The 19,135-nt window shown below is 38.5% G+C and overlaps 1 protein-coding gene across 5 annotated transcripts in view; it reads right to left on the bottom strand.

Moving 5' to 3' along the window:
* The window catches only part of PREX2 (phosphatidylinositol-3,4,5-trisphosphate dependent Rac exchange factor 2), a 394,877-nt gene that overhangs the window by 96,543 nt on the left and 279,199 nt on the right, over positions 1 to 19,135 (bottom strand). For all 5 annotated transcript variants that reach the window (XM_065585714.1, XM_065585712.1, XM_065585713.1 and 2 more), the window contains exons 24-30: positions 17,845 to 18,067; positions 17,197 to 17,404; positions 10,181 to 10,360; positions 6,838 to 6,932; positions 5,682 to 5,764; positions 5,217 to 5,307; positions 3,300 to 3,428 (exon numbers count right to left, since the gene is read on the bottom strand). In XM_065585714.1, the coding sequence (XP_065441786.1) occupies positions 3,300 to 3,428; positions 5,217 to 5,307; positions 5,682 to 5,764; positions 6,838 to 6,932; positions 10,181 to 10,360; positions 17,197 to 17,404; positions 17,845 to 18,067 (1,009 nt within the window). The remainder of the gene's footprint in view (positions 1 to 3,299; positions 3,429 to 5,216; positions 5,308 to 5,681; positions 5,765 to 6,837; positions 6,933 to 10,180; positions 10,361 to 17,196; positions 17,405 to 17,844; positions 18,068 to 19,135) is intronic.

Here is a 19,135-nt window from a genome sequence, read left to right as displayed (position 1 = left end):
TTAGAGCACATGGCTGAGGGGACTGACGATGGGGAACGGACTTGTTTAATTGGATCCAGGCAAAGACAGTAGTGACTAAATTTATTAACAAATGATTAATTTGGTTAAAGAAGTCACAGGAGAGCTGGTTGCTGCAATTTTCTACTAGATAATTATCAGATGCCAAGGACGGAATGGGCAGAGAGTGGGTTATCTTTTCACTTCCAGAGTTATCCCCTCAGACCATGCTCGGGACACATTGGTAGGGCAATATAAGGAAGCTCATGTTCCTGGGCTTGAGAGGCATGTGTGTGGACAGAGGGTTTCACTCTTCAGATGTCATAACTCAGCATCTTTCACAAGCACAACATTTACTTTAAAATTAGTCATTAAAAATAAAGATTTAATAAATTCTTAACTGATTTTTTTAATCTGCATTTTTGCAGCAGAATGTCAATTTGACACACTATGCTTTTGTTAATTGTCCAGCCAGGCACCAAAGATCTGTCTAATAAAATCACGGTTATTTAATGACAGTGTTGTGAAAAGAGAAACTCTGTATTATGCAGAAGCAGGAGGTCATTTGGACCCCGTTGACCCTTTCTTTAAAACTCTCTAAAAAAGGAAGTAACTTTTCCAATAAACTTAAAACAAGATTTATTTGAATGATCTTATTGAGATTCCTAGGACACAGTAGGACCAATTTTGAGGTGGGCATAAGCTTATTTAAGTCATTTATGGACAAACTAGTCACATCAGAATGGCCTGTTGAGCTCTGACGGACTCTTAGAGGGTGTTAAACGATTGGTGAAGACTTAAGTTTTCACTTCTTCAAAACCATCCATGATTAATGCTAGAATGTACCTGGGTTTCGGTTTTTGCTAGGAACTAGATTTTTTTGAAAAAACAGTCTGTTCCCTGTTGATTCTGTGGCAGCCATTACAATATAAATGTGTATTTTGTTGACTTGGCTTTCTAGATTTTACAGATTTTGACCTTAGTGATTTGTACCAAATGGAGGAGAGATTTGTGTGGTTTTGGACTTTTCTATCCCAGTGTCTGAAGACCTCAGAGGATCTAAATTTAGAAATACCATAGGGTATTATTTGGGACACCTCACATTGGCCACTGTCGGAAGACAGGATACTGGGCTAGATGGACCTTTGGTCTGACCCAGTATGGCCATTCTTATGGTTTTTAAAGTTTATATTTATAAAGCATATCACAAATTCTTTTGGTAGTTTGAAGAGCAGTTTCATCATGGGATATCATGGAAATTAGCCAATAAAATGAAGCTGCTAAATGTACAAACAAATAATTTTAACCTCAAACTGAAGCAACCTACAGCTGGCTTTGGTTCCCACAAAGAGATGCATGTTGCAATATTCCACTGCATAGTTTTATAAATCCCTTAAGCTTCTCTTTTCCATTGCTTCCCTATCAAACAGCACAATCAAAAAGGCAGGTCCTGAAAAGTGCTGAACATGTCCTGTGAAATGCACACTCAAGTTCAATTAGGCCTTCTATGCTCCCTTTGAATGTCAGTGTTCTCACTGAATTCAGTGGGAACAGAAACAGGACCACTAACTTCAATAGGGGTTTGAATCACTCAGCATCTTCATCTAAGAGTCCAAATTCCCCTTGCGCCGGCTACTCAGAGAAGACAATATTCCCATTTGCCTCCAAAGCTTCTGCTGGCATCTCTCCTTAGCTACCTCCGAGATATTATTTAAATTAGGTGTTCTCAGATTTTGTCATAGTGAACTTCCCTAAGCTAATAAAAAGAACACTGCACCTCTCCACAGTTTATTAAGACAACACAAATAACTGAAAATCCTATATTTTGCAAAGATACAAGTAATAAAGTAGAAGGGCTTTGATCAATATAAATACAAGAGTACAAGTGTGTTATCTTGCACTTCTGTTACAAAGAGTACAAATCGCAGCAGCGATTAAATTGCACAAACATTTTAGGTCATCATAATCCCTACTTACCTCCCCCAACCCTCACTTCTCTGGGGCCCAAGAATGAAGAGACAAGGTCTCACGGGTGCTGGGCCTACAGGCAGGGAACAGGGATCCCCTTTAGTGCATGTGGCCCATCATGTGGAGGCAGCAGGGTTCCCAGGCAGAATGGGGGCCAGAGTGTGGCACTCACAAGTCTGCAAGCACCAGGAGCTCCGTGTAGGTCCAGAGCAGCAAGAAGTTGAAGAGGGTACTGAGTTAGTAGCCAGGACTGACCACCACTGTCACCAGCTGGAACTAGACTATTACCATGGGGGAGGGAGTGTATCACCCCAACAAGAACTTCACAGGGCCCCGGATCCTCCTGAGACCTGACCTAAACAGCCACAGGGATCCTGACCCCAGTTGGCTCTTCCCCAGGAATGGGGAGGAAGGTGACACCAACGACCTCAGCAGAGTTCAGAGCCCACTTCACACAAGGGCTGCCGCCTTGATGGGGGCACTGACCCAGAAATGAACAGCTTCAGAGGACCAGAAAGAGAACCCTTCTGGTAAGCCCAGTTCACCCAGCCCCACTGCCCAGGAATGAGCGGTAGCTCTGCAGTGAATGATGCGAATCCCCCAGGATATTGCAGGACAGGGCTGGGATGGGGATGGGGACCATGGAGAAGGAGGGGAGCCACAACACCACCACTGCAGGGCAGGGCTGAGAAGAGGAGACACATGGGGATAGAGGAGAGCCCCTGGGATACTGCAGGGAGTGCTTCAGCCAAAGGGAGGTGCACCAGGGGAGATGGAGGAGCTCTATATGAGCTGGGCATCAGCATGGGAATAAAATGGGGGGCAGGAGAGGTCCTGTGATGCTGGGGGGGGGGAAATGGGGAAGCAGGAGAGCTGCTGCGCTGCAGCAGGCAGGGCCACGCTGGGCAGCATAGCCCTGGGTGGAGCAGAGTAGCACCTGCAAGCTACTTTCCCTGGTATGCCCCCATTCCTGCACTGCTCCTTGGGTGGAGCCCTGGCTCCTTCTGCCCCTTCCCAGCCCGAGCAGAGTTCTGGATTCACTCTGACATGCAGCACCACACCCTGGCCAAAAGACAGGCAACAGGCACCTCCCCTGCTGCAGGCCCACACCTCCCGAGGGAGGCGTACCCCATAATTTGAGACTCTCTGATTTAAACTACTCTCCATTAGTCTTGCTACTGAGATCACAAGCTGTGCTGGAATTTAGAAATTTCCTATTGGCTACATGCTACTCTGCAGACCTGGCCTCACAGACAACATAAACCTGTTATATCCTTCCTCCGCCCTCCCTCATTAGCTATGAGTTTATTGAGGGTTACGTTTTTCTTACTGACCTTCAACAAATTTTCTGATATTCTGTGCAAGATTTTGGACACTGCTGGGAAGGTTCCAAGGGTCTTGCTTGATGTGAAGTCGTAATCTCTTTGGACAGCTAAGCTTAGGTTCCATTTCCTGCTGAAATGCTAAGCAAAGGAAAAAATACCTCTTTAGTTTAAACATCCTCAGAAACCCACTGTATTTCTTTCTGAGTTGAATAGTCTTAACATTACGAAGTGCCTGCAATTTCCTGAAATTTTGTCTTGACTGCTGTTACCTATAGCTTTTCAAATAATTTAATTCACTAAATACACGTATAAAAAGTCAAGCAATAAGTAATTAGTAAAGTAAAGAAGTAAAAAGTACATCAGTAATAAGTAATTTAAATAACACATGAATTCAACTACGTGTTTCATGGTTTAAGGGCTTTTTTAAACCTTTATCACATCCACTCAAGAATTCATATAATAGTGGACAATAAGCTATACCAAAATTATCAGAAAAATAATCTTCCTTACTTAACACAGAAATTTTGGCTGTTTAACCTAGACTAGCCTTCAGATCACTAAAAGTATCCCTGACATTATTATGGTATATCTATATAAAGCTGCATTGTCACACAGAATATACATCCCCCTTTTTTTTTTAGTTCTTGTTCTAAATCATCTTTGTGAAATGGATATCTTTTGGGGTCTTTATATTGGATATTTCATATCTTGCAACTAGTTGCACATTTATAATTAAATAATGTTTTCTGAATGGTTTGTCGTGGAAAATTTTGCCAGGCATTCAGTCTGAAAACAATGATAAATATTGGTGTGCATAAATGTCATCTGTGGGTCATACCCATCTTTCCCTAAAACAACTTTAAAGGTTCTAAAAATGAAAATAGCTGCTAGAAAGAAATCTCACTATGTCTGTATTAACTTCCGGGCAGACTCACTGCAGGGTTAGTGAGTGGAAAGGCATGATGCATCAGAGGGTCAGATAACAAGCTGGTATATAAGGGTGTAACTTCTCTGGCTTCAATGGAACTATGCTGATTTATGAAAGCTAAGGATCTGATCAATGACCCGCTATAATTAATGCATTTTATTTGCAGAAAGTTGTATATGTTTACACTAACTCAGAAACCAAAGCATTTCACAGTAGCATTATTTCTATTACCCACACAACATTCAGTTGTATTTCCCAATCTCCCATACAGTCTTTTTTCAAACTCAGTTCACCCAAAAAGCCTTTCAGTAGCAATTTTTAAAAGTGTATCAATCCTGCTAAATGGCTCTAATCCTGCAAACACTTCACACACATTTAAGTTTAGACTGAACACTTATATACATGATTAACTTTGGACCTACACATATAGAAGCATGTATTCAGACCTAAAGTTAATCATATACATAACTCTCAGAAGGATCAGGGCCTCAAATTACACCTAGAATTATTTTAAATAATTAATATTTAGAATAAGAATTCACACCAAAGAGTTGCTTATTATTTATGAAGTACAATTTTACAAGAAGAAAATATCCACAAAGATAGAAAAGGTCAGGCATTAATAGTTAAATGTAAGCAGAAAGTGCTTCAGTCGCTAGAACAGAAATAATATGAATCAGAAAAACACTTGTAATATATTAAAACTGATTTTTGCTTCAAAGCCTCAGCAATTTTATATTCAATTCAGAGGCTGTAATTTCAGCTTAACTTTCAAGAAAACCTAAATGCCTTATGCAAGGAAAGTGAAAATGTACTAGCTAAGAACAGTAATATCTATGTAATAAAAAATTTGAATGGCAATTATTCCAGAATATAACGTGAACAGAAAAGATTGGGTTGTTCTTTAACATCCAAATCAAATACTCTATTTTCATACAGATGTGCCCTGTATCTCTTTGTACCACCTGTTGATTCTAGTAGTTAGTTTTAAATGTTACCTTGCAGGCCTCGACCTGGCGTGAAGAACTTGGTTTGTTCAAAGGCCCTCATTACAGCTGGTCCTTTCAGAAGATTGACAATTGAGTCTACCTGTTAGGATCAAAGTTCTGTGAGTGGCTTGCCTTTTTCATAGCAATGTTTAGAAAGATCTGCTCTGAATGAGAAAAAAGGAATAGTGAAAAAATGATTACTTTATATTTGTTTGTAATTACGGTAATTTAAATGTTGGCTGTAGCTAACAACTCAAGACTAGAAAATTTGCTAAGATAAATCTAAGGAACTGTTCTCTTCAGTAATTCTGGGTTAGTAGCCCCAGGGAAGGATAAAAAGTAATATATATCATTCAAGTAAACAGTGGAAAGCAGAAGCAGCAAGGAAACCCCCACTTGCGGCAGCCAGCTTTTCTCTGATGGTTTGAATATAGACCAATACTGTTAAGCAGTCTAAGGAAAAAAATCTCATACCTGACCAAAAAGATGCTCCAAACAGCTATGAAGTTTGTCCTGTTTATCATGAGAAATGCGAACACTTAAGGGAAGTTCATCACCTGTGTGTAAAATATTTTAAATCATAATTAACTTCAGGGCTCAGTATACTTTTCAAAATCATACAGATCTGGGCTACTCTGCTATGTATAGGAGCTGATGCTTAAGCTTTTAGATCCTTCTGTATTTAGCACTTTACACTAATCTGTGAGATTCTTTTGTAGACTAGTTTTATAATGTAGCAAAAGTAAACAACAACAACAAAATGGCATCTGTACAATAAATCACACATCACCCTTTGTGAAGTAGGTAACTATTGTATTATTTATACCTTTTTATAAACTAAAGGCCAGAAACTTTAAGCAAAATGCCCAGGCCATATTGTAAAAGTTGGGAATAGAAACTAGAAGTCAGGTGTCCCTGATCTGTGTTCCACCAACTAGACCACAGTTCTCTGAAAGAAAAATGACAAGATCACTGAAATATCAGCTAGCTATTTATACCACCTAGACCACAGTCACTGAATGCACTGACATAACATTTTTATAAGGACCCTGCAAATATTTCCCAATCTTTATGCTATTGCTAATGAAATGGCTCTGATAGTTCAGTAATTTTTCAAGAGGGATAAATATGGCATTAAAACGAAAAAGGAACTATCAAGTGGCAAATAGGTAAGAATTTGCATCTATGATTATTTAAATTCAATTTGTTCAACCTTGACATAGAATAGAATATTATGGTGAATGTGTCTTTCTGAGGTCTCACTCTCCCCAGCATTTGTACACAGTGGTATTTTGTATTCAGAGTCTTATCTCCTGTCTGAGACAGAACTCCCTGTTTATGTAAAATTCCTCTTCTTTTGAGCAACATAATGCATTGCCCAGGCCAAAGTGGGAAGCTGGTTAAAATGAGTCTCTGACATCTTTTACTAATCCACTATATTTTCAGCTGGATTGGAAAATTGGCTTTGTTATATAGAAAGGGTAAAAGTGCAACATACACTAAGCAGAAGTGAAATGCTACACTCTTGCCACTTACTATGATGAAGACAGACATGCCTGTGAATAAAACAAACAAAAACTATCTCCAGAAGAACTAATAGAGGAATTTGTAGATTATTTTTTAATCTTACCTGAGTCCATTTCATCACTGTGAAAGTAAGAACTGCACTGGCTACTGCAAATGCTGGTAAATGAGGCAATGGAGTTCCTGTTGCTATTGCAATCACTTGAAAAACAAAACAAAATAGTGCATCCTGATGTACAGGAACTATATCAAAGCACAAAAAGTACAGTGCCTTTCCTTTTTCTTAAACTTTCCTCTCCTCCCGAGGTCTTTTACAATGCTTTACCCTTGACTTTCAGTTTATGACATCATACAAAATATGTAGAAACTACTATTTGTCTCTGATAGGACTCAGAGGGCTAGATTCCCAGAATAGATGCTTCGGTTGTCCCCACCTCATGTGTGTGAACAAATAGTTTCACATTGAAAATATACAGTTCCACATACAAATCAAGTAACTTTTCATGCAGGTGAGTGGCTGTTTTTGGAGATGTGGCCTCAAATGTGTTAATTTCTCCACATTTAAATTCTGTACACCTACCTACCCCATAACTCTTATAAATGATGAATCATGCTGGCTTAGGACTTGCAAACTGAAATTTATAATAAGGTTAGAAAAGAATTAAACTATTAAACAAGATTAAAAATGACAATTTTCTCCCTTTAACCATGGTTTATGAGCCCATCCTTTGAGCTACTGGCAGTGCAATAGGATAAGTGCTAGTGGACCTCTGCACCTGCACAAAGCCCCAGTGGACTTCTCTGGAACTCTCTGTGGCTACAAAAGTCTACTCATATGAATCCAGTTGCTGGATGAGGGCTCCTGTGTGTATAGAGTAGGGGGCAGGTGGTAGTGGTGAGGATTTTACTTCTTCCTGTATCTGATTATATGGAGACTTCTACTATTTTTGGTACTGCAGAGATCACTGTACAGTCATGTGATTTTTTTTTACGCCAAATTTGTGTTTCTGTACAAGGAGTGAGAATGAATTCATCCATATCACACTGAGGGGGGGAAATCTAAGATTTTTTGTAAACATATTTCCAAATGGATTTGAACCCACAGGCTGTAACAGCAACCAAGTCAGCCATATCATCTAATCAGCACCAGAGTATTTGGTGTAAATGTAAGAGTTTTCAGGTGTTAAAGTAATTATCCAGCAGAGGGAGGCCACAATGTCCCATGAATGTAAGAGAAACTTATCATCTAGGTACCTCTCAATCGATTTCCTGCCATTATAGGGGCCTTGGGCATTGATGCATCTCAGTCTCTTATTCTCTGCCAGTGGCACATAATAGCTCAGTCTCCTGAGAGCTGTAATACTTTTTGGTCTAATTCTGGCTGTTGGGGTTGGTATGGGGGTGGCTGAGGGGTGTTTGGCAGCTTATGATACAGAAGAGGTCAGACTAGATGATCGGGCAGTCCCTTCCAGTCTTAAACTCTATGATTCTAAATTCTATTCTATAAAAGCATTTAGTTTAAAATGGCTGCAGAGTTCCAAATGCATGCCCTACTTCATACCATGCATAACAAAGTTAATAAAATAGGACTCCATTTTATATTATTATTATACACCTCTACCCCGATATAATGTGACCCGATATAACACGAATTTGGATATAACGTGGTAAAGCAGTGCTTCGCGGGGGGTGGGAGGGCAGAGCTGCGCACTCTGGTGGATCAAAGCAAGTTCGATATAACACAGTTTCACCTATAATGCAATACGATTTTCTGGCTCCCAAGGAAAGCGTTGTATAGAGGTAGAGGTGTATTTATAAATTGTTTACATATATGTTAATACCACAAAGAGGGAAGAGCATTTTTGGATAGGATGAGGGGGATGTAATTTAGGGTGCTGTCCACTAAATGACTGAAACCATGTTGGTAAAAAAATGTTTCTAGCATAGAGTCCCGAAGAGTAATGAGAATTTCTGGCTGGATATTAAGAAATATTTTCTGATGATGATCTCTAACAGACTTTGGAAAAGTCTCCCGAGGGAGAATGGTGGAAAGCTCATCACTAGGGTCATTTAAAAACTGGACTGAACAAAGCACAAAAGAATAAAACATGGGTAAACATGGGGGAAAATCAGATTTAACCACTTCTTAGCCATATATTTCTGCATAAGTATTGTATTGTAGTGTTTAATAGAAATTTGCATAAGAACACAACTAATAAATGAAAATGTCCTACATTTCCCATAATGTCTGCTCTCACACAGAGACGGGGGGAGGAATAGCTCAGTGGTTTGAGCATTGGCCTGCTAAACCCAGGGTTGTAAATTCAATCCTTAAGGGGGCCATTTAGGGATTGGGGCAAAAATTGGGGATTGGTCCTGCTTTGAGCAAGGGGTTGGACTAGATGACCTCCAGAGGTCCCTTCCAACCCTGATATTCTATTATTTCAATTGCATTTACAGTGATTTACTGGAATTTGCTCTCTGTTCATTTAACTGCATTAGATAATATTTTTAAAATATCCACTGTTATAACGGACAGTTGCACTAATAATTGGTATTATGTGCATGGGAATCTGAGGGGGGGGGGTTGTTTGTTTTGGGGGTATTTTTTACACACGTTAGAAAGATTACAGAAGTTTGGGATCAGACTAAAGCAGATGATCTAAGAAGCATTTAGTTCCTTCCACTTCAGACACCAAACTGCTAGTTCATATCAGCCAGGCTGCAATAATCAAACGTTAGCTCATGAAATTGGTCTTCAAAATAACAAAGAGTGCTGCTACTATTCCACCATTCTAAGAGACGTTTTACTTTTTGACCCCAGTAATCTGTTTAAATTGCAAATTGAAGTTAAACTGAATATACATCATCTGTATTTACATAATCCATTCTTCATTCTAAGTATCGGAAAATGTTCACAGTTGCTATGAATACTACTTCTTTTTCAAAGTATTATATATTTTAATTCCATAGTAAAGCTTTTATTATTGTTAGTACTAGAGATAGGATGATCCAGCAATGTTTAGACTGGGATGTTACCAGAGTTAAATGTTGGGGTTCAGATTTTTATTCAGGTCTTTAACTGTGATTGAGATTAGATCTGGAAACTGACTCAAAATACAAACATTTGGGGGTTTGCTGGGGCCTAATTCCACTACAGAACACCACAGCCAAAACTGTCTGTTTCTATGTTCTGCAGCACACTGAATCAGAACCTGGCAAATGGATCCATAGTTCTGGCTATGCTCCTCTGGGGATATTCAGATCCAGAGTTCTGGTAAAGTCCAAATAATCCATCTTGATTACTAAAATATAAAATTCTCCCTTTACAAGAAGTAATAACCATTGTATTTTGATATTCTTTAAAGCCATTTTGAAAATCTACAATGCTGCACATTATGCTGCTGTATCCGAAAGATTGAAATAAAAAAGATTATTAGTAAAACTACCTGTATGAATCTCTGTTGCTGATGGTGTCATGACCAGAATCTTCCTGCTCATCACCTGCTACATTGAAACAGACCCTTTTCCCATTCCTTTCTCCCTTTTCATTGTCACTCTCTGCTGGTATTAAGGGCTCAGGTGTTTTACGTTCTGATTTGGGAGAATAGGTTATTGAAGAGAGAAGGCTGCAATGTGACAAAATTAATCGGGATGAATGCATTTTTTCAAAAGTAAGCTGATGATAATTATCATCATCATCCAACATGCATTACTACATTTCTCTGTTGTTCTTTTCCATTATTTTGTTCCCTATGAAAAGGCCACAAAACCTATTTTTTAATTCAGACTCATGTCCATTGTAAAATTATGGTCAACTAAAGCCAAAAAAAAAAAAAAAAGACACTACTGTAAAAAACAGCAACAAAAGTTTAATGAGTCAAAATCATGCTTCAATCAAAGCAACACAAAATAGTAAGTCGTGCAATAAACCAATTCTTCTTCTTGGGGAAAAAAAGTTACCATATTATATCCTTGAAGTCCTTTTGGTGACTAATTATAAACTTTAACCATATATTTGCATATGCAAAACTAGTAAATTAACCACAGAAAACATTTCTCTGTGCAAAACAGGTAATTACTTACTAAATGCTTATGGTACCCAAATTACTAGCTTTCATGTGTCATTCTGCCTTATTCTAATAAAAGGGTCTGGGAAATTTTATTTTAAAGTCTGTACCTTCATCAACATTCCAAATGACCACACCACCATAAGTGGTCAGATAAAGTGATGTGTCACTTGATTTGCCATGACCAATTAGGTAGTGTTGTGCCATCATGTTTATGAACAGCACCTCTCTGAATCATACCTTACTCATTTGATAACAGCAGAACTCCATTTATATGATCTAATTGGGACTAGAGTGAGATTGGATAAATCAAAAATTCAGATAATCTGGAGAATGAGAAGGCGCAAGGCTGCAGCGCCGTCTAGCAGCCAGAGGAGAAATCACTCACTTCTGGACCTGTGTGTACTGGTTGTTCAATTAATACAGAGAGCTGGATAGTGGAGGGTCGGATAAACAGAGTTCTATTGTACTTATCCAGAACCCTCTACGTAGAGCTCCATTTGAAACTTGATGTGATCAACTGACACCCAAAAGCTGTGGAAATTTTTATACCTGAACATGTACAAATACCACAATGAAGTCATACTACTATATAGTTATTCATCTTCTTCCCATGAAACACATGTTCTAATAGACTTTATGAAAGAAAAAACGAATACACACAATGTTATTAGTTACTGGAAATCAAAACTGCAAAGGAAGATTAACATTAATAACATCTGAACAAAAAATTAGATGCAGCATTAGACTTCTGCAACACGTCCTTCCTAGCTATCTTTTAAATTAGCAGTGGCCGGGCTATGTTCAAAAATAGTTTAAAAGCTTTGAATCCCTATACTGTGTTTGTTAAGTAACAGCTGTCACCACGGTTGGCTTGGTAGTGTTGGCAAGTGCTCTGCTTCTAACCCAAGATCAAACATATGTCAGGGGCACAAGTGTAGGTGACATCATATCTTTACATCTAAAGAGCAACTGCAAAACACTTGTATTCGTGAGACTGAAAATATCCTCTTTGGTTTTTAAAAGGTAGCTTACAGAATTCCCCTTCTTTACACTCTCTATCTACACAATAAATCACTGATGCTAAAGGCATTTTATCAATCAAAATTAACAAAGGACATTTCTGATTAAAGCACTGTAAACTTTTACATTCAGTTTTGTGAGATTTGCATAGGTCTAACTGAGGAAGGTAGCATATACCAATTCTAAACACTAATGAAAAGATAATAACTCACCTAATAACTTTGTTCAGCTACAGAGCCACATCAGTACCAAACTACTAATCTCTCCACTGCTTTGATGAATATAATCTACTTGAAATCAATGCAATTCCAAACTGTTCTGCAAAGTTTTTGTTCCACAAACTCAGCACACCCTGACTGATTGCCATATAGGGAAGTGATTTTTTCTGAATGAACATATTTTCCTTCACACTCAGAATTCTGCTAACACAATAGTTTTAGTCATTCTGTGTAACACAACATTTAAAAAACTAACTCAATGTTAAAACCATAAAATCTTTGAGCATACATAAATAATATATTGTCTCAGAAACTGATAGAGATTTAAGTAGTTCTTCAAAGGTTTCAAAATCATCCATTGAGAGGCACAATATCCGAGTGTACATTATCCCTATAATGTTAATTTGCTGTACCACTAGCAGCATATAATTTTTACTATCTATTAAACATAATCTCTCTCTCTCTCTCTCTCTCTCTCTCTCTCTCTCTCTCTCTCACACACACACACACACACACACACACACACACACACACACACACACACAGAAAGAAATCTGGCCCTGTTGAAGTTAATGAATGTTTTGCCATTGACTTCAACAGGCCAGGATTTCACCCAGATCCTCTAAAGCAGGGGTGTCAAACTCAATTGCACAGGGGGCCAAAACTCAAAACTCGCGGGCCGAACAGTATAACCATTTATTTAACAGACTAAATATTTATGTTTTTTAACCATTAATATGAACCAAAATACAGGATATCATTCCAAAATAAATACATTTCAACTTAAAATATTTTGCTCTTCATAAAAAAATATCCTGTCAATACAATACATTCAAAATCTGTACATGCTGGAATATTAAAAAATCTGAAAATATAAATAAAAAATTGAATTTAAAGCAAAAGTATAATCATAACAAATCATAACATTCCATTTTCTTGTCCTATTTAGTCAGAGCCTGATACTTGGAGTCTTTTCTTTGCAACAAGTTCGTTTATGTTTGGGGTTAGGTTCTGTGTTGTGAAGATTCTCAGGATCGATTGCAGGTGTTCATCAGTGAGGCGACTCCTGTGTGACGTTTTGTTAATTTTCATCACAGAGAACAGCTGCTCGCACAGATATGTGCTGCCAAACATGGACAGGATTCGAGCCGCATGTTGGCGGAGCTGCGGCATCGCTTCAGGAATGAAGCGAGTGAACTGTGCTGGCCCCGCAGTGTCGTACTTTGCCTTCAGTGTCCCGTTACATTGCAGTTCTATCAGCTCCATCTGCATTTCTACAGGTGCGGTTTCCACATCGACTGCAAATGGGTTGCGAAGCAGCTCGAAGTTACTTTTCTGTGCCTCAAAGTCACTGAAGCGCCGTGCGAACTCAGTGCGCAGCGCGCTGAGTTTTTCAGCAAAGGTGGCATTTGGGAAAACTGTGGCACTTTCTTGGTTCCGTATTACTTGGCAACAGGGAAAGTGAGACAAGTTGCATTGGTGCATTTGTGTCTCCCATAAGCGCAGCTTCACTTGAAATGCCTTCACTGCATCATGCATATCGGTTATTATGTGCTCCCGTCCCTGGAGTTGAAGGTTTAAAGCGCTAAGATGCGACGTTATGTCAGCCAGGAACGCCAACTCACATTTCCACTTTTCATCCCGCAGAACTGTGCAGTCTTTCCCCTTACTGTCCATGAACTGGCAGATTTCCTCTCGCAGCTCAAAGTGTCTTTTGAGAACTTTTCCCCGACTTAGCCACCGGACCTCCGTATGATATGGCATATCGCCAAACTCGCTATCTATTTCCCGCAGAAAAGACTGGAATTGGCGGTGATTTAAACCGTGGGCTCTGATAAAGTTGACGGTTTGTGTTACAGTGTTCATCACATGATCCATTTTTAGGACTTTAGCACTCAGCGATTCCTGGTGTATGATGCAGTGATACACTGTCAACTCACCGGCACAGTTCTCCTCCCGCATCTTTGAGCGCATCCTTCCCACCAGTCCATTTTTTTCACCACACATAGCAGGTGCGCCATCTGTTGTAAGTCCAACGAGTTTTTCCCACGGCAGTTTCATGTCGGTTACACTTTGAAATACATTTCCAAAGATGTCTTCTCCTTTCGTTGTCCCGTGCATCGATTTAATGTCCAGTATTTCCTCTGTTACGCACAAATTGGAATCCACACCACGGATAAATATCGCCAGCTGTGCAGTGTCAGTCGCGTCAGTAGTTTCATCCACGGCAAGGGAGTATGCAACAAAATCTTTTGCTCTTTCAATCAACTGTGTTTTCAAATCAGTCGCCATCTCACAAACCCGATTAGCAACAGTGTTTCTGCTGAGGCTTACATTTGCAAACGCTCGCGTTTTATCTGGACAAAGGACGTCGCACACTTTCATCATACAATTCTTTACGAATTCCCCCTCGGTAAACGGCCGTCCTGATTTGGCGATCTCTTCGGCCACAATGAAACTTGCTTTCACAGCAGCTTCACTTTGTGATTTTGCTTTGGTGAAAAACGTCTGCTGGGATGTCAAATTCTTCTTCAACTCCTCTACCTTTTGTAGCTTCTGTCCTGCGCTCAGGTTTTTGAATTTGTTCTCATGTTTCGTCTCGTAGTGCCGTCTTAGGTTATACTCCTTCATTACAGCGATATTACTCCCGCAAAGGAGACACACTGGTTTACCTGCAATTTCAGTAAACATATACTCATTCTCCCACCGGCTTTGAAAGCCTCGGTTTTCAGAATCAATTTTTCTCTTGGCCATTGTTGGGGTCTAGCTTTGATTTGAGATTAGCGTTGTATACATCAACAGACCGCGAACTTGAACCGCGGCTTGCCGTTGGCGGCAATTGCACTGCATCATGGGATTTGTAGTGTGTGTTATTGGGGCGTCATATCACAGGGCCATTAAAAACAGATATATAAAACGATTTCGCGGGCCGGATATAATTGTATGGCGGGCCGGATGTGGCCCGCGGGCCTTGAGTTTGACACATGTGCTCTAAAGAAACCATTTGATCATTTTTTGTATAGCATTCTCAATCCCTAAGATTAATTGCTGTGACACAGACTTTTCCCCTGAATATCTTCTGTTTATACAGTACCTAGTACATTGGAAACCAATCATAGTAATAATAATAAATAATTAATAATTCAGCAAATATTGATTTTGATTTTATTTTTACACCATAACAGCAAATCTATTAACAGGAATTCTGCAGTAGTTGTAAACTGGAAGGATCAGTTTGTTTAAATGTACATAAATATATATATGCATGGTTATTAAAGAACACATTCGCACATTTTGATTCAAGCAGAGTGATTTAATTATTTTGTATTATTTTATGTGTTTTATTTCTTAACATTCCCTCTTTCACCCTAAGAACTCATGGTCATGACTGTGTTGTAAGTAGTACATGGTGTACTGTATTAACAGTTCACACCCAGACTATCCAGGCCTCCATCTTTCCCATTCTTCCTGTTTGGAGCTTTTAAGTAGGCCTCTTGGGTATCCTGCTTCCTGTACAGAACTACTTTCCGCCAAGACAATCAAACTCTGGCAGTGCAGTCAAAGTCCACAGGGAATAAAGATGAAAAGTCTGATGCTTATAGGCAGTAAAGTGTAAAACCTTTAAAATAAATCTTTGCACCTTATATAGGTTTTCCTACCAGTTCAATTTACAGAGACTCTGTTAATGAAGAAAAATATTAACCCAGACTCTTGTATACTGTTTACGTTTGCAACTGTGTGACCCTTATAGATAGCACATTCATGCTTGTATGAAAGAAAGCTCAGAAGTCCCTGAGGCTTTATGCAAACTCTAGGGAGCAGGGGGGAAACCAATGATAGCCTAAGTAACCAGAAACTACTGAAATATTAATTGAGCCTTCAAATACAAAACGTATTGATCATTTTATAACTTTAAAGAAGACTGACAATTTAAAGACATTATAATGCTGTTGCTTTATTTTTGTGCTCATCCAGCAATGAAAAGATTTTATTTCTGATTTGCTAAATTAATTAGTTAAATTATGTGTAAAGACATGGGGAGTAGAGATTTATCTCTTACATTCTTTTGCAAACCCTAAGCTGTATTTACTTTCATTTAACCACTTCAAACCTGGTATACTATACAGCATACATCTAGGGGGGAGAAAAAACACATAGTAGCCGTTTGGAAACAAGATGTACATCACTGCTTACCTCCAAAGGAGGTATTGATAATTTTTCTTCCTGAGCCCTGATCAAGGGCCAAGCCTTAGAAAAGTTTACTGGTCTTGAAAGCAGCTGTTCTAGTCCCAAGTATTTCTGCTCCTGGGAGATCATTAAATAGTAGCTCTTGCTGACTAAGCGAACCTAATTTATTTGTTAAAAAAAGTTTCTAGTATTTGTATTTTTATAAATTTAGGTTTAAATTTAAAGCCACTCAGTAGTGCCAAAAAATTTAAATACAAATTATTTTTTGTTCCTTTTCTCTTGTTTTCTCTCCTAGTGAAGTCTGAGAGATGACATGGATCTCAAATTGCCTAGGGAGGTTGTGGAATCTCCGTCTCTGGAGATATTTAAGAGTAGGTTAGATAAATGTCTATCAGGGATGGTCTAGACAGTATTTGGTCCTGCCATGCGGGCAGGGGACTGGACTCGATGACCTCTCGAGGTCCCTTCCAGTCCTATAATCTATGAATCTATGAATCTTCCCCCCAAACAGTTACTGTTTCCACAGCCAAGAGAAAAGCTATAGTGGTTCAATGAAGCAAAGTAGAAACTATGTCACGCTCAGAAAGAAAGAAAAAAAAGAGAGCAAGAAAGAACAAAGTTCAAAATTGCCTGCACTTAAATTCTTTGGACCATTGTAGCTCTACTTGAATATGAACAGGAACTGCCTTCTGCTGATCTCATGCAACAACGTTCAGATGGGTTCAGATTAGACCAGGCAAGTTTATGCATCAATAGTTTGGAATGCCCACATTTGATTTATCAATATATCCCATGTAGGGTGACCAGATGTCCTGTTTTTATAGGGACAGTCCCATTTTTTGGGACTTTTTCTTATATAGGCGCCTATTATCCCCCACTCCCTGTCCCGTTTTTTCACAGTTGCTATCTGGTCACCCTAATCCCATGGGACATTAAAGGCATATACAGACAGTATCATTTACTTACTCATCTATCTGAGAGACACACGTTTCCACCTCTTTCAGTGCAGTTTGCAATTTGCCCAACAATTTCTGATAGACATCTTGTGTTTCTAAGTCCTCTTCCTTTAACAGATATCTCAGACCATGGCCTTCCTGTTGACCTAGGGAATGTCCTGAAGGGGCTGCCATGGTGGTAATGGTATGTTGTATGTAAACCATGGGACCCAGTTTACCTGCATGTGATGCAAATAAAGTCAAGTTCACATTTTCTATCTTTCAACACAAATTACTTTTAAAAGTCAAATCTATAACGGGAAATAATTACCTGATTAAAATATTAATTTTTCATATTTTATCTTACAAATTCAATGTTGGAAGTATAAACGTGGAAAAATTAGTTGATCTGTTCTTGTTAAAGAGGAAGGCTATATAATTCTGCATGTTAATGTGCCATGTAATGTAACACAAAGGAAAGAGTTAGTACATAATTATGTCAAGATTTTCTTATAAATTTATAAGCAAATCCATACTAACAATATATAGCCATTTCTTAGTGGAGTGTCCTTATGTTTAATATTGAGACAGTGTCCAAAACTGGTTAAATCTGAAAACTATAAACTAGGAGAGTTGGTAGATATTCTTCGTTCAAGTTTAGGTGGGCATTCTGGCTTACCTTGCTCACTATTTTTGTTTTCTTTCTCATGTGAAGAATGCTTTCTGCTGTCTAGCTGCACACCAAAGGCACTACCAAGAGAAGTTGAGGTTTTAGGATAAGAGACTTCCATTACATTGATATGGCAGTTGGTTGGACAGAAATCGCTGCTGTGAAGTGGTGAGATCTTTGACTTGGCCTGTTTAAAGGTAGGCCATGCTCTATTTTTTAACACTCGTGAAAACTAGAAGTAAGAAAGAGAAGAAAGTTCTGATTAATAGTTTTCTGTGCATAGGTAGCCAGTTGGAAAACAAAGCTTAAAAATGCTTTAGGCATTCTACCTAACCTTTCAAATTTCCATTTTTTGGGAGGAGGTGAGGAGTTCTCTCTGATTTTAGGTTTTTATTTTTAAAACAAATTATGGGTAATTTTTGCAAATTAGAAATAGATTTATATTAAGGATTTAACCCATTTATTTTCTGTTAAATGTCTCAATATTAGACTCATTTGAAGTCCTGTGCTTCTGAGGATGAGCTCCAGAAAGTATGAGAGGTCCCAAACTACAAACATAGCAAATTTCCGGTATTTTCAAGTGTGTATTATCTAAAAACACTCTCAGATATTTGCTTTAGTTTAGTTTCTAATAAATATAAAACTGGAAGCTAAAATTATGAATTTATCACATTGAGAATGAAGTTGCTGCAAAATTGCAGTAAAATAAACACAATCTCCATATTTTACAAAAGCAGCAAAGAGTCCTGTGGCACCTTATACCCACTTCTTGGAATTCACCCATGAAATCTCATGCTCCTATACGTTTGTTAGTCTATAAGGTGCCACAGGACTCTTTGCTGCTTTTACAGATCCAGACTAACATGGCTACCCCTTTGATATTTTACAAACTTTGCTACACTTGGGAATTAGAAAATGTCTCAACTTTGAAAACTGAAGTACTGGTTAAATAAGGCATAGACTTCTAAGAAATAAATCTTTGAAAAATTAGATTGAAATAGTGCAGGGACGTTTATTGACCCACAGGCAGTACATCTATTTTACTTCTACAGTGTTCCTCTGAATCAATGAAGATTTCTTCTTATGTTCATTCCTGTAACTATTCTTGTCCCGTTTCCCAAGAAGTGTTACTTCAGAGAATTAGATCATAATCATGATGACAAGACCATTATAAAATCTTAGATTAGGTGACCACATGATGTGAAACACAACTGGATTAGGGTTTATGTGAAAACATGTATCTCCCCTTTCAATTCACAGTCTGGAATCAGGGGAGATTTTAATGGGAACATTCATCATC

This window comes from Chrysemys picta, chromosome 2 (genome assembly GCF_011386835.1).
Source record: "Chrysemys picta bellii isolate R12L10 chromosome 2, ASM1138683v2, whole genome shotgun sequence".
NCBI lineage: Eukaryota > Metazoa > Chordata > Testudines > Emydidae > Chrysemys > Chrysemys picta.
Note: the sequence above shows the minus strand (reverse complement) of the source record. Positions and strands in the feature narration are given on the sequence as shown.